Source organism: Rhipicephalus microplus, chromosome 7 (assembly GCF_043290135.1).
Source record: "Rhipicephalus microplus isolate Deutch F79 chromosome 7, USDA_Rmic, whole genome shotgun sequence".
NCBI classification, from domain to species: Eukaryota; Metazoa; Arthropoda; class Arachnida; order Ixodida; family Ixodidae; genus Rhipicephalus; species Rhipicephalus microplus.
Genome location: NC_134706.1, coordinates 10,513,880 through 10,527,263, shown reverse-complemented (window position 1 = coordinate 10,527,263; position 13,384 = coordinate 10,513,880). Strand labels below are relative to the sequence as shown.

General features: G+C 44.7%; 1 protein-coding gene across 16 annotated transcripts in view; it reads left to right on the top strand.

Annotated features, from left to right (window-relative positions):
* The window catches only part of LOC119179536 (uncharacterized), a 125,086-nt gene that overhangs the window by 91,081 nt on the left and 20,621 nt on the right, over positions 1-13,384 (top strand). For 10 of the 16 annotated variants that reach the window (XM_037430637.2, XM_075868640.1, XM_075868649.1 and 7 more), the window contains 2 exons: positions 10,335-10,679; positions 11,847-11,964. In XM_037430637.2, the coding sequence (XP_037286534.2) occupies positions 10,335-10,679; positions 11,847-11,964 (463 nt within the window). The remainder of the gene's footprint in view (positions 1-10,334; positions 10,680-11,846; positions 11,965-13,384) is intronic. The other 6 variants (XM_075868651.1, XM_075868648.1, XM_037430640.2 and 3 more) reach the window with 3 other exon arrangements.

Here is a 13,384-nt window from a genome sequence, read left to right as displayed (position 1 = left end):
CATTCGAGATACCCGTCTTCTTGAAGCTTTTCCTGATGACTTCGTCGGAGATCGCCTGCCACGCTTCCACGATCCAAGCGCACAGCATTTCCACACGCGGCCTCTTAATCTTACCACCTGTAGTCAGCTGATGTTGTCCTCCAGCCATCCAGGTGGTGTACAGCCTTCGAACATTGTCCTTGAAAGGTTTATTCAAGGACACGTCCAAAGGCTGCAATATTGATGTGAGGCTGCCCGGAATCACTGCCAGATCTGTGCGCAGCTCCTTTAGCTCATCTCGTACACGGTCTACTAGGTGCCCACGAAAACTGTCCAGGACAAGCATGGACGGCAACAACAGACCACCCGGCCGCCGACCCCAGACTGTTTTCACCCAATCCACCATGAGTTCCGCGCTCATCCAGCCTTTTTCCTGGACTCTGACGTAGATGCCTTGAGGGAATTTTGCCTTTGGGAGCGTCTTACGTTTAAAAATAACGTAAGGCGGTAGCTTACGCCCATCCGCTGTCACCGCCAGCATTATGGTGCATCGTTGTTTATCAGCGCTAGACGTTCTGACGATGATGCTCCGTGCACCTTTCTCCTCCACTGCCGTGTTTCACGGCATATCAAAGCAAAGGGGGGTCTGATCAGCGTTGCCGATCTGGGACAAAATGAAGTCTTTCTGCTGTCGGAGCTTTATAACAAAACTGTGGAAGTCCACCACTTTGTCCTCATATGCTGCGGGCAAGCGCTGGCACAAGGTGGTCCGCCTTCGCAGTGTGAGGCCATGGCGCCGCATGAAACGAGTTGTCCATCCGGAGCTGGCTTTGAACTCTTTTGCTTCGATGCTCTGCGCTCGGGCTATTCTGCGCGCCTCAGTCTGCACAATATCCAACGACACAGCACAGCCGTTTTGTCGTAGCTCCCGTATATGCCGGACCAGTTGCTCTTCGACGTTCGGATACCTGCTGGTCTTGGCACCGCGGAAAGCCCGTCGTGTCTTCTTCGTCGCCTTAAGTTTTTCTTCTTGGTCCCTCCAGTACCGAATACTGGTTTCTCCAACGCCGAAATGCCTGCTTGCAGCCCGGTTGCCGTGCTCCAGCGCGTACTGCACTGCCTTCAGTTTAAACCCAGCCGTGTAGCTCGCGTACTTCCCCATGGTGGAACCAAAGATCAATACACGACCACAACATACGCACACCGCTTGCAAAATGGCGTTTCTTTCTTTTTCTCTGATGGTGGTGATGGCGATCGAGCCCCCGGCGTTGTACACGTGACCTCCAAAAAGCGCGGCGATTTGGGGGGTATCAGTAATTGATGGAACAGCCGTTTTTTTTTTTTTCGCTCATGGACGCTTTTTTTTTTTCAAGTTTTATTTCGACAAACACGTTAGTTAGGTCGTTGCACTTCAAATTTTTTTTTATTTGCTCGTCGATTTGCCTTCTTTTTTTCTTCAGGGTACGGGTACCGCGTTCCAACTGTACCGCTGGGGGATAGAATCGTTTCTGATCACGGCCAAGTTCGGGGTGGGCCTATTATGCGCGGAATTAAAAAAAATCGAATTTTCCGCGACTAAACTAGGGGTGCGCCTATTATGCGAGTGCGCCGATTATGCGAGTAAATACGGTATTTGCATTTGAAAATGTTTTCCCGATAACTGCGCCAAAGTGTTCTTATGCTGCTCCAAAGCGAGGTTTCAGCTGCTTCAGAAGCTGCGCCCAGGTGGCTTCAGTCGATCTCATCATTACAACTATCTTCAATTTGGGACGCCCATTGATGGGCGTCCAATCATGTCGACACAATCGACACGACAAATCACGACACGATTGTGAGGGACTCCGTAGTGGACGGCTCCAGAAATTTGTACCACCTGGGGTTCTTGAACGTGCATTATACAGCCGCCGCAGTTGGAATGTGATCCTGCAGCCGTCCAGTTAGCACTCTAGCGCCTTAACCTCTAGATCACCGTGGCAAGTAACTATTTTTAGTTGGGAACATTTACATGCTCCTAGTTGCAAATGATGTTGGGCAATGTTAACTAAAAAAAGTAGTGCTGGAAAGAAGTATTTTCTAAAAAGCCACAGTGCTTAACGTTTTGTATTCTAGTTCTTTTAGTGAATTTCAGGCTACTGCACATTAACACTGATGGTATTCTCTTTACCAGTGGCGGGAGATCATCTTAACTACGCCTCCTTATAAAGAGGTAAAGTATTAACTGAAGTGCATGTTTAATGGGCATGTTTCTATTTACTCACATGCTGCGGAGGTCTAGTTGGTGCATAAGCACTTGAAAGACATGGTGTAAGGCGACGAAAGGTTTCATTCCTTCATTTTTTTCTCCTCATTCGAAGCACTGCACCACGTTTTTTCAAGGATTTGTTTCTGTTGCTAAATGTTATTTCAAGCAGTTATGCTCTCAGAAGGGGGACAAGAACAACAAAAATATCCTACAACCGTAAATCTGTAACAGTGTTTGATACAAAATTGTAAGCAGTTCTGGAAGCACAACGAAAGCAAGGACAGAATAAAGTAATCTCAGAGCTAAGACGTCCTTTTAAAGGACCGCTGACAGTGAAAGTTTTGTTTGCGACTCTTTTACAGTAATTTGTAGCTTTGCATTTGGTAATGATGAAAGTTAATCATAAATGCTCTAATTCATTGTATAATTAATGTTAGCATTGTTAATTCTAAACTATATTGTATCAGTTTGAAACGCCCATCTTAATGTCATCAAAATCCATCTGTATATGCCAGGAAGCATGTATAAAATAGTGGAGCTTTTGACTGTGATGTCTTGTGTTCAGTTCAAGTCAAGTGTTTTATTTATATTTATTCTTGCAATAATGCTTATACAGATATCTGGACCGATAGCCAGGGAAGGCTAGTATCCGGTCCAGTGATGATAATAAGACATACAGGTCAGCACTTCCCAATGCGCTGCCCGATGTATATGTTAGTCAAAAATGATGGCCAGTTATTTAAATGTGACAACTTCTTTAATTGACTATTGTTTAAGCTCATACTTATGCCACTGGTGTCAATGTTATTTCTCCTTGAGCGAAAAAACCACATATTTAGTTTTATTGCTACTTACAGTTAGTTTGTTTTGAGCAAGCCACGTGGAAATGCTCGCTAAATCATCCATCACATCTATTTGCAGTGCAGAGTGTCTCACCCGTAAATAATTAAGCTGTGTCATCTGCGTACATTATAGCGTTAACCTCTGAAGAGCATCAGGGAGGTTAATAATGTATATTGAAAATAACACAGAATATAGCACGGATCCTTGTGGGACTCCAGTAGTGACTGTGCTGAGTGTTGAGTAATATTTTAATTTTTTTATTTTTGGCACATCAGCAGAATATCGGAGCACGCACAGGCCATAGACTGGAAGCAATAAAGGTCTTGGTAAAGCATAGGAGGGCTCAGAGAGAGAGAAAAGTGTGTCAGAACTTGACTTTCATCTGAGCCTAGCCAAGTGATGTCATATTTCACCTATCAATGTAACCAATTCAAGGAGGGAAGAACGAACGCAGTGTCAGTGCGAGCAGGCTGGACAAGAAGGTTGTGAGGAGACGATCGAAGCCATATTTTGCTTAAATGATCTCATATTGAAAGCGACCATTGTAGCGCTCACATGGGAGTACAGTCGATCCTGGATATATCGAACTCCAATATATTGAACAGTTGAGAAATACCCTTGAATTTCCCAAGCAAAAGTATAGGACCGGTGCACCCATATATCGAAACCACAAGTGACATTGATATAGCTGTAGTGAGGAAGAGAAAGACGACATGTCGATGGGGGGAACTCAGCGTTATCTTTTGCGCCTTCTGGGCTTGTTTACTTCTCGCCTCGTACCTGATAAATCCTCATTCAGAATTTGAACAGAATGTTGGCCCGCACGTAGCGATAAAAAATTGTCTGGCGCTTTTAGAGAAAAGCACCGTCGTAAACTTTCATTGTGGGTCAGGTAATGATTTCGGATGCATCATGACTGCTGACAACAGTGTGCGGTGCCCCACCGAATTCTGTGACTTCTCAGTGTTTCCAAGCACCATCTTAGACATTGAGTGACTTTATCGGTGCAGATGGCTATATAGCTGTTTCTGACTGCATTGGTGCTGAAATCATGGCTCAGCAGATCTTGTCGAAACTGCGGAAGTGTGTTGTGCTACAGAGCTTGCATTAGCGTTCTGCGTCAATCAACACTGTTGTGGCCGCCCCGCCGCGGTGGTCTAGTGGCTAAGGTACTCGGCTGCTGACCCGCAGGTCGCGGGTTCGATTCCCGGCTGCGGCGGCTGCATTTCCTATGGAGGCGGAAATGCTGGAGGCCCGTGTACTCAGATTTGGGTGCACGTTAAGGAACCCCAGGTGGTCAAAATTTCCGGAGCCCTCCACTACGGCGTCTCTCATAATCAAATGGTGGTTTTGGGACGTTAAACCCCACAAATCAATCAATCAAATCAATCAACACTGTTGTGGCCGAAGGAGCTGAGTTTGCTTATTTAAAAAGCTTCAATGATATTGAGGATAACTGGAACTTGACGGTACACAAGAAGCAAGACAAGTTTATGGACTATTTTCGTGTGAAATAAGGTGCTGTAACTTGCAGTTCACACCTTGTTCTTCATTATACAGTGAGTCAATTGTTATGTTAGCGCTTGTAACGATTGCCGAGGTCTGAAATGCTTCAATTTAGACCTTATTAGGCATATATTGTATTTCGAATAATTTATATATCGAACTATTTCGGAATCCTCTTCGAATTTGATGTATTCGGGATCGACTGTATTTATGTGGGGACATAAGCCATCAGTGCCCACAGCCTCGTATGTAAAAAAGATACAGTCTACAATTTGTTGTTTTCTGTGCGTGGAAACGATGGGCAGCCTCGCCAATTGAAACTACGGTAGGCTCTAGGGTGGCTAGATGCTATAACGCGGTAGCATTAAAGAAAAGCTGAGAAAAAAAACCTGTCTGTGTGCAAATCACACAGACATACTAAAAATCACCACTTTTTGCTCATTGATGTCAGGAAAAGCATTGTTACATGGGATTAATAGCAGCATCAAATCATGTGGGTACCTGCCAGAGGATTGAACTTTCTTTGTGAAATCGGCAACTTTGTAAAATCTGGTTTCATTAGATTCTCTACACCATGAGGAAGGGAACAGTACGAAAAAGTACACTCAAACCTCATTATAACAAAATTCGTTACATCCAAAATATTATTATAGAGGTTGCAAAACTATGTTCAGGGGTGGAAGTGCTGCGCCAATTGTTACATTCCGCGCCACTCTAAGCTGCTGCGCCAGGCTGCGCTTAAACGGCACATTTGGGGATAATTGTCTATTGAAAGTGTAAGCTGCAAATTTAGCCAATTATTATCTTCGACCGAGCAACACTGAGCGTTGGCTACACACAGGACAGGACGCAACCACATCCATATCCAGTGTAGTTCGATTGCGTTGTGTCAAAGTGGTTTAGGTGTTCTCTGGTTGTATTTCGGTTTGCTAGTGCTCATCTCATCGCTGTTATCACCGTGGTTTCTCTGCCATAGTGGTGGCACCAGCATGAGTAACTGTGAATTATCTAGTACAGTCGACTCCCGTTAATACGAAGTTTACGGGAACCGCAAAGAACTTCGAATTAAGCAAAAAGCACTAAAAACGGCACTTTTATTAGTTTAAAAGCGTGACAGTTTTGAGGAAAAATAGTCTGTCATCTTCTTCTGCTTGCCGAATCTGGCTGCGGCTAGCAAGTTTTGTAAGGAATACACGTGTCGAAGTGCTTCTTCGGCGTTGTGTTCTCCAACAAAAAACCGCTGCGCAAGAGCAAGACCCGCAGCTACATCGGCAGCCCTTGGTGGTGGCTCATTTCCGATGTCGTCATCATCATCGTCATTTTCAGGAATGCAGTCATGGGGCCGAACCATCTGCACGATTTCGCTGTCCGTTAGTGGACCGCATGTTTCGACGTTGCTGTCCACAGCGACATACTCGTCAAAACGGACGTCACCGAGAGCGGCGCGAAAGCTACCGTCGTCGAGCTCATTTGTTTGCACTTCCACTGGCGCACAAGGAGAAGCATCCCCCGAGTTTTCCATGAAACCACAGGCCCGGAAACAATTGGCGATGGTTTCTTCTTTCACGCGGGTCCAAGCTCGCGCTAGCATGTTGATGGCACTAAGCAAACTCACCTCGTATTGCGACAAGTTGTCCATGCACAAAAGCATGCGCTCGACGAGATGCTGCCTATACAATACCTTCACACATTTTATTATGCCCTGGTTCATGGGCTGCTACACGGACGTCGTGTTTGCAGGCAGGTACACAAGACGGATGGCACTCAAGGCAGGTACGTTCATGTGGGCACTACATTGGTCCACAAGGAACAACACCTTACGGCTTGATTGCGCGAACTTGCGGTCGAGTTTGGTGATCCAGTCCTTAAATATATCGGATGTCATCCACGCCTTTCTGTTCGAGGCATAATCCACAGGAAGCGTCTTCACGCCTTTAAAGCACCTAGGCTTGGCAGCCTTCCCGATCACAAGCAGGCGACACCGTTCTGTGCCAGTCATGTTCGCCGCGACTAGCACTGACACTCTCTCTTTGCTTCTTTTGCCTCCAGAACAGTCGTCGTCTTTATATGTGCGCTTCTCTACCGCGATACTAAGTGACAACTGATAGTTTCATTGAAACGCGGGCAAGTTGCGTGGACTCGGAAAATCTACTGGTTAGTTGCGTCCAGAATGGCGCCTAGGCTGCCCACGCCGATGATGTCGGGCGGCTTGCACTTACGTGTGCGCAGATTTGCTGAGTGATTCGCTGGTCCCCACTTTGCTCCAGACCGAGCACAGATGAGCAGGGTAGTGTGTTTATAACTAGCGTGGGGATAACAAACGTCCTCCAAGCAAAGTTTGCCGCGATTACCTATACTTCGTTTCACACATTAGGTGCAACATCAGCTGTAACGCTGCTGTGGCTAGCGAGAATCCTTGCAGTAGGAGCGTTCATGTAAGAATATAGTTCCCCGTTTTTAGCAATCAGAATATACATCAGAGCCAAAATTATGAGCCAAGAGCCAGGCAACCAAAGAGACGTGGTTCAGCACGTGCTTGGCATCCTGGAACGCCAGCGGCTGAAAGCGGTGTCCCTACGGGTTCGCCTAGAATAGGTTGCTACTCTTGGGCATCCGAGCACGCTAGTGTATCTTTATTGTATTTACTCGCGCAATCCTCGCACTCGGATAATTCTCGCACCCCCACATTGAACAACAAAAATACGAATTTTTTTTTTTCTTGAGTAATTATCGCACCCCGAAAACTGCTGCAATAATGTCGTCTGCTTTTTTCAGCCACTGATGATAGCACACGCCATCTGGCGCTATCTCTTAAGCATCAAGCGTACTATTGCACAGAGATTCAATCCAAGCCAAGCCGAAGTGGCCAGTACGCGTTGCGGCATGTTTTGTATGTTGTGTCGGTAATCTTGTCACGTTATGAGGCGATACTGAAGATGTACGGCTGCTTTCAAGTTGCAAGTGAAGAGTGAGACTAAACAACGGCAACAGGGCCGCCAGTAGTCTCTTCTGAGTCTACGAGTTTTGTGTTCGCTACTGGTGACGGCAGCTGAAAGCCACCAAAGACGCGTTGGGTCTGCTGTGTGCCTAAAACTGGGATTGATGGTCAACTTTATTTCTTCAGAAGGCAGAAGGAAACTGCGGACAATTCTGTTAAATAGCCATCAGCCCAATACTGACGTCCCACGCTTACCTTTTGAGGGCTCCTGTTGAGCGACGAACGCTACCGCTACGCCCGTAACGTCCGCAAGCTCTGCGTATGGTATTCTAATTCTTGACTATTTGCTTCCACTTTTTGTGTCTCAAATAAATCTTGTCTTGTGTTGATCCTCTGCTTTTATTGTTGAGGTAAGTCTTAATTAGTATTTCTTAAAGCTTGCTGTTAGCTGCTGGTGTGAGAATCCCGATTTGCGGCCTCTTCGTTTTCTTTTTCCCTCTGTACGTTTTCGTAGAAAGATTTCCCCGCGTAATTCTCCCACCCCCCAACTTTTCATCGGTTTTCCGGCAAACAAAGTGCGAGGATTATGCGAATAAATACGGCTTCCCCCTTTATGCCGGATCAACAATAAAGTTGTTTTACTCCCTCACTTTTTGTTTAAATCAGAGTATTAAATAAGCATGTTTTGTATCACAGATACCTACCCACCCATATTTGTGGGTGGTAAGTCTGGTAAGCTCGCTAGTACTGAATAATCAGTGCAAACCATTGTAAATTTTTTTTACTAGAAATAACTTTGATTGATGATGATGATGATGTCTGACCCTAGAAAGCAGCTCCCAAAATAATTCGTGTTGCTCCAAGGCATGCCTTTTGGTGCTCTGAACTTGCTCCGAAATTTCCTTTTACTACATCAAAGCTACTCCAAAACAGTATTATTCCTGCTCCCTGAGCTGCTCCAAAACACTGAAGTCCACTTCCAACCCTGTATATTTAATTTACTTTGTTATAACCGATATTTCGTTATATCTGGGTGCATTGTATTGAGGTTTGAGTGTACAATGAATGACGATGGGAAGTTAAGGGGCAAATTAGTTTGAGTTTAAGGAGGCGACTGGCCTTTGCGACGAAAAAGTGACAAAAAAATTCATTTCCTAAAACTGGCATATTAGGTTTCTGCAAGTATTTATCTATATCTCTGCAAATTTTCACACACCAGGAAGTTGTAATTTTTTTTTTTTTTGTAATATCATTCTAACTGTCCAGATTTTTGGTGCTGTTAACATGCAGAATCTCCCAAAAAAAAATAAGGAACCGACTTAAGGCTTTTCTATAATTTGCCGGCACCTGTGGCTAAAGCTCTACTATCAATTTATAAGTGCCCTAATGAGGATTGCAAAACATGCGCACCTTGATTGTTCCTTTTTGAAAAAACTGTGTTTTCAGTTTTTTTTTTTTCATTTTTCTCAAAAAAGTAAATTTGCGACTATTTAATTTTGAGGCCTCAATATGTCTGTAGCTAGGGCAGGTACAACAATAATTCTCTTTACAATGGAAACCTGTATCTGTGTAGAATGCAAGTATAGGAGCAGAGTTTAGAGCATGAGCCCTTTTAATTATTTACTCATCGAAATTGTAATACAACTCCAAGTGCATTTGAAAATGGATAGTTCATTTTGCTTTAAAATAACCAAGAAAGGCTTAAAAACAAAAAACTGTTGCATACTTTCAATCTATAATGATTAGTCTATGTTGGCATATCTTCAATATCTTTTAATTAAGCTTTTTTTTTATGGTGGCCTTAAACAATAGGGGGTGAAATTCAGTTACCTCCGGAACGAAATTTGAAATATTTGAAGTAACCAGAAAAAACTGCATAATCCTGTGTAGTTTTATCAAGATCACTGAAGAATGAAGCAAAAAAAGAAATGTCTAAGACCAGTCTGCCCCTTTAACTACCCGAGGGATATGAAAAAATTTTGCCCATCTTCACGGCTTGACATGGTGAAGGCTGATGAAATGGCAAAGCATTTTTGGTCATAATGCTAAGCTTCACTAAACTCAATTAGCAATCAAAAACACTTCAAAGCATGTAGACTGGTTTTTGTTTCGCTGGAGGGGTGGAGCCGTACAGTGTTTTTTTACTGCTATTGCAAAGCACGTCAACCTGACGCAACTTCTTTCAAAGAGCGCTCAACTTCAGCCATGACCAAACATTCGAGCAACGGTGGGTTAACAAATCCTGATTTTTCTCTTATTGATTATACACAATTCACGGTAAATTCAAGCTGCTTCATCATTTTTAGTATGCTGGAGTGGAGTAGCCAAGCTTGCCCAAATTCTGTGGCCAACACTAGATAAGCTGGTTGTTAACGGCTTTCTCATATTCAGTGGACCTGATGTTGGTGGTAGGGCTTACCCAATTTTCGTAACACGACCTGCTTGGTTAATTAATGAGAATTCCTACAAAATGAGCTGTAGCGTTATATTTAAAATGCCATTGATGATAGGTGGTTTATTCATTTTTATTAGGCCAAAGGTGAATAGCGAAACTTGCTCGATTTGTGGCGCATATTCGCTACGCCTATTATAGAATACTACTTCATTTTAACTGGAGCCACGTCACACTGGTCGTCCCGGGAAAACTTTCAGCACGAGTACCTACGCTGTTGAAACCTTTATCATTGTAGATTCCCGAGGCTATTCGACGTTTTGTCGGGATGCTTTGAAGGCTCTCTCAAAGCTTACAAAAGAACTAACAGCCTTCATTCTCTGCAATGTGTCAATGTCAAACTAATGTCAAACTTACTTTCTTTCCCTCCCAAGGTGCGCATGGTTCGCACTCCGCAACCAGTGACGCTCTCGAGAGGTGGTACTACCGTGACCCTGCCTCCTGGAACGACGCTGGTGCGCGCTCCAGTGGCACCCAACATGCGACCAGGCATTCCGCAGCAGCTGTCAGTGGTGCGACCGCCCGTTCCAACATCCTCCACGGCAACCCCCAACCTGTCAATTCCTTCGCCCAAGCCACCGCTGCAGGTTCAAGTGCCTGGTGCACCTGTCAGGCTGCCATCGCCATCAACATCATCGCTGCAGGTTCAGGTTCCGGGCAGCAGTGCCACCGTGCAGCCGGCCAAGTCGGGTGCCTCTGCTTCTAACGTAAGAACAGGGGTGAGACAGCTGCACGTATTGCACATTTTTTATACGATTCTGCTTTGCTGTGCCAAGCGAGAAGCGTAAAAGTTGCAAAAGAAGCGTAAAAGTTGCAAAACTTGCAAGGTGTCGGCGCAGCACCACATACAATGTTTTTTTTTTTCTTTCTTAACCTTTTCACACAACACCTTTTTCCGTTCTTCTTTATTAAACTTTTTGTGCGCTTGCGATTACATACCAAATAGCCTGTATCAATACCCTTGTTCAGCGAAAATTGCACCTAACTGCTCCGAAACAGCCTCACTACCAAGAATTTTGATACCCGGTCATCTTCAGAGCGGAAAAAAGGTTGACTTGACAACATGATTTCCCAAACAGTGCCAGGAGGGTAGTACAGTCGAACCCCACTACAACGAACGCCGCTTCAACGAAATTCCCGCTAAACGAAAAATTCACGGTTCCCGATCAGCAGTTCATAGGAGTCAATGCATAAATATTGTCGCCACAACGAACACTTCTTCTGCCGTCCCGCTTCAACGAAATTTCACAATGCCATTCCAGGCTCATTGCTATACAGTATAGTAAACATAATCTTTAACATTTTGATGCATTTTCAGAATCTGAAAATATGTCAACGAAGTCTAAAACGCGCATTGGCACTACCAAAAACCACCGCTGTTCAGCAAACATAAGTGCCGACATTGCTCAATAGGGATGGCAATGGGACTGCCCTGCTTTTGTCAATGGCTTCGGAACTCATGAGGGCGGAGAAGATGGCATGAGCATTGCGGGCGCAGCTGAGCGAGCCATCATTCGCATTAGGAAGATGCACCGGCATCCGATTATGGATTTCTTTGCAGCTAAGTCAGTTTGAAGTGCAATAATATAAGTGCATGAAATTCCCCTTTTATTTGCGTAATGCGATTATTTTGTTGCGTACCACCGTGAGGGGAGATGCTGTTTCGCCCGTTATTTGTTTTGGGTAACTACAGTGCATAATATTTACAGTAAATAATCCCTGTGGCTATAACGAAATGTTGGTTATAACGAGCAAATCGTGGCAGCCCTCCAATTTCGTTATAACGAGGTTTAACTTGCCGATTCCAAGCCCAACCTTGTGCATTTGTTCAGTGCATTCCTGTTTTCGGGAGTGCTTTCTAAAATAAACATTCTTGTTCTTTCCAGGTGCCACAGCATCCAGCCCCTTTACCACCTACACCACGATACATTGATGATCCTAAAAAGAAACGACTACCACCCAAACCTTCTTTGAAGATCACGAAGGCCGCCAGTGGTGAGAAAGGCACGTTTTTGCTTGTCTCTCGATTCGGGGGGAGGAGGGTGGTGTTCATAGTTTTGAGCGATGATACCTGGCTAATATTTGCTTACAAAACGATGGCTGCACACAGTTAAAGAACATTTTGTGCTACTATCAAACAAGAAGGAAACTTTTCCATTGTTGCCCCGTACCACAGATTCTTTTTTTCTTTTTGCACAGTTTCTAATCCTCTACAGTCGAATCTTATTACTTTGAACTTTTGGTTAATTCAAACTCGCGATGAAGTCCCGTCAAAGCTCTGTGTATTTCAATGGGCGAAAACGCCCAGTAAATCGAACACCCAAGCACTTGGGACGGTTAATTCGAACATACCAGGCTCCAAAAATGTTCTCAGCACCCCGCCCAATCCCGCGGCGGCACCTCCAACGCCTCAACGCTGCGCAAAAAAAAAAGGAAAAGAAAAGGAAAAAAAAAGGAAAAAAAAAAGGCTGCAGGTAGAATGTTCGCTTTCTCTCAAATGCCGATCTGCAACGTGCTTGTGCGACATTTCTTCCTTTTCCTCCCCTGCCACCCAAAGACCCTTCTCCTTCCACTGCCGCAGCAAAGAGAGAGAGAAAAAAACAGCTGTCACAGAGTGTTCATCATCATCATCAGCCTGACTACGTCCACTGCAGGACAAAGGCCTCTCCCATGTTCCGCCAGTTAACCCGGTCCTGTGCTTGCTGCTGCCAATTTATACCCGGAAACTTCTTAATCTCATCTGCCCACCTAACCTTCTGTCTCCCCCTAACCCGGTTCCCTTCTCTGGGAATCCAGTCAGTTACCCTTAATGACCAGCGGTTATCCTGTCTACGCACTACATGCCCTGCCCATGTCCATTTCTTCTTCTTGATTTCAGCTATGATATCCTTAACCCCCGTTTGTTCCCTAATCCACTCTGCTCTCTTCTTGTCTGTTAAGGTTACACCTACCATTTTTCTTTCCATTGCTCGCTGCGTCGTCCTCAATTTAAGCTGAACCCTCTTTGTAAGTCTCCAGGTTTCTGCTCCGTAGCTAAGTACTGGCAAGATACAGCTGTTATATACCTTCCTCTTGAGGGATAGTGGCAATCTACCTGTCATAATTTGAGAGTGCTTGCCGAATGTGCTCCACCCCATTCTTATTCTTCTAGTTACTTAAATCTCGTGTTTCGGCTCTGCGGTTATTACCTGCCCTAACTAGACATAGTCTTTTACAACTTCAAGTGCACTATTACCTATCTCGAAGCGCTGCTCCTTGCCGAGGTTGTTGTACATTACTTTCGTTTTCTGCAGATTAATTTTAAGACCCACCTTTCTACTCTCCTTGTCTAACTCCGTAATCATGAGTTGCAATTCGTCCCCCGAGTTACTCAGCAATGCAATGTCATCGGCGAAGCGCAGGTTACTAAGGTACTCTCCATTAA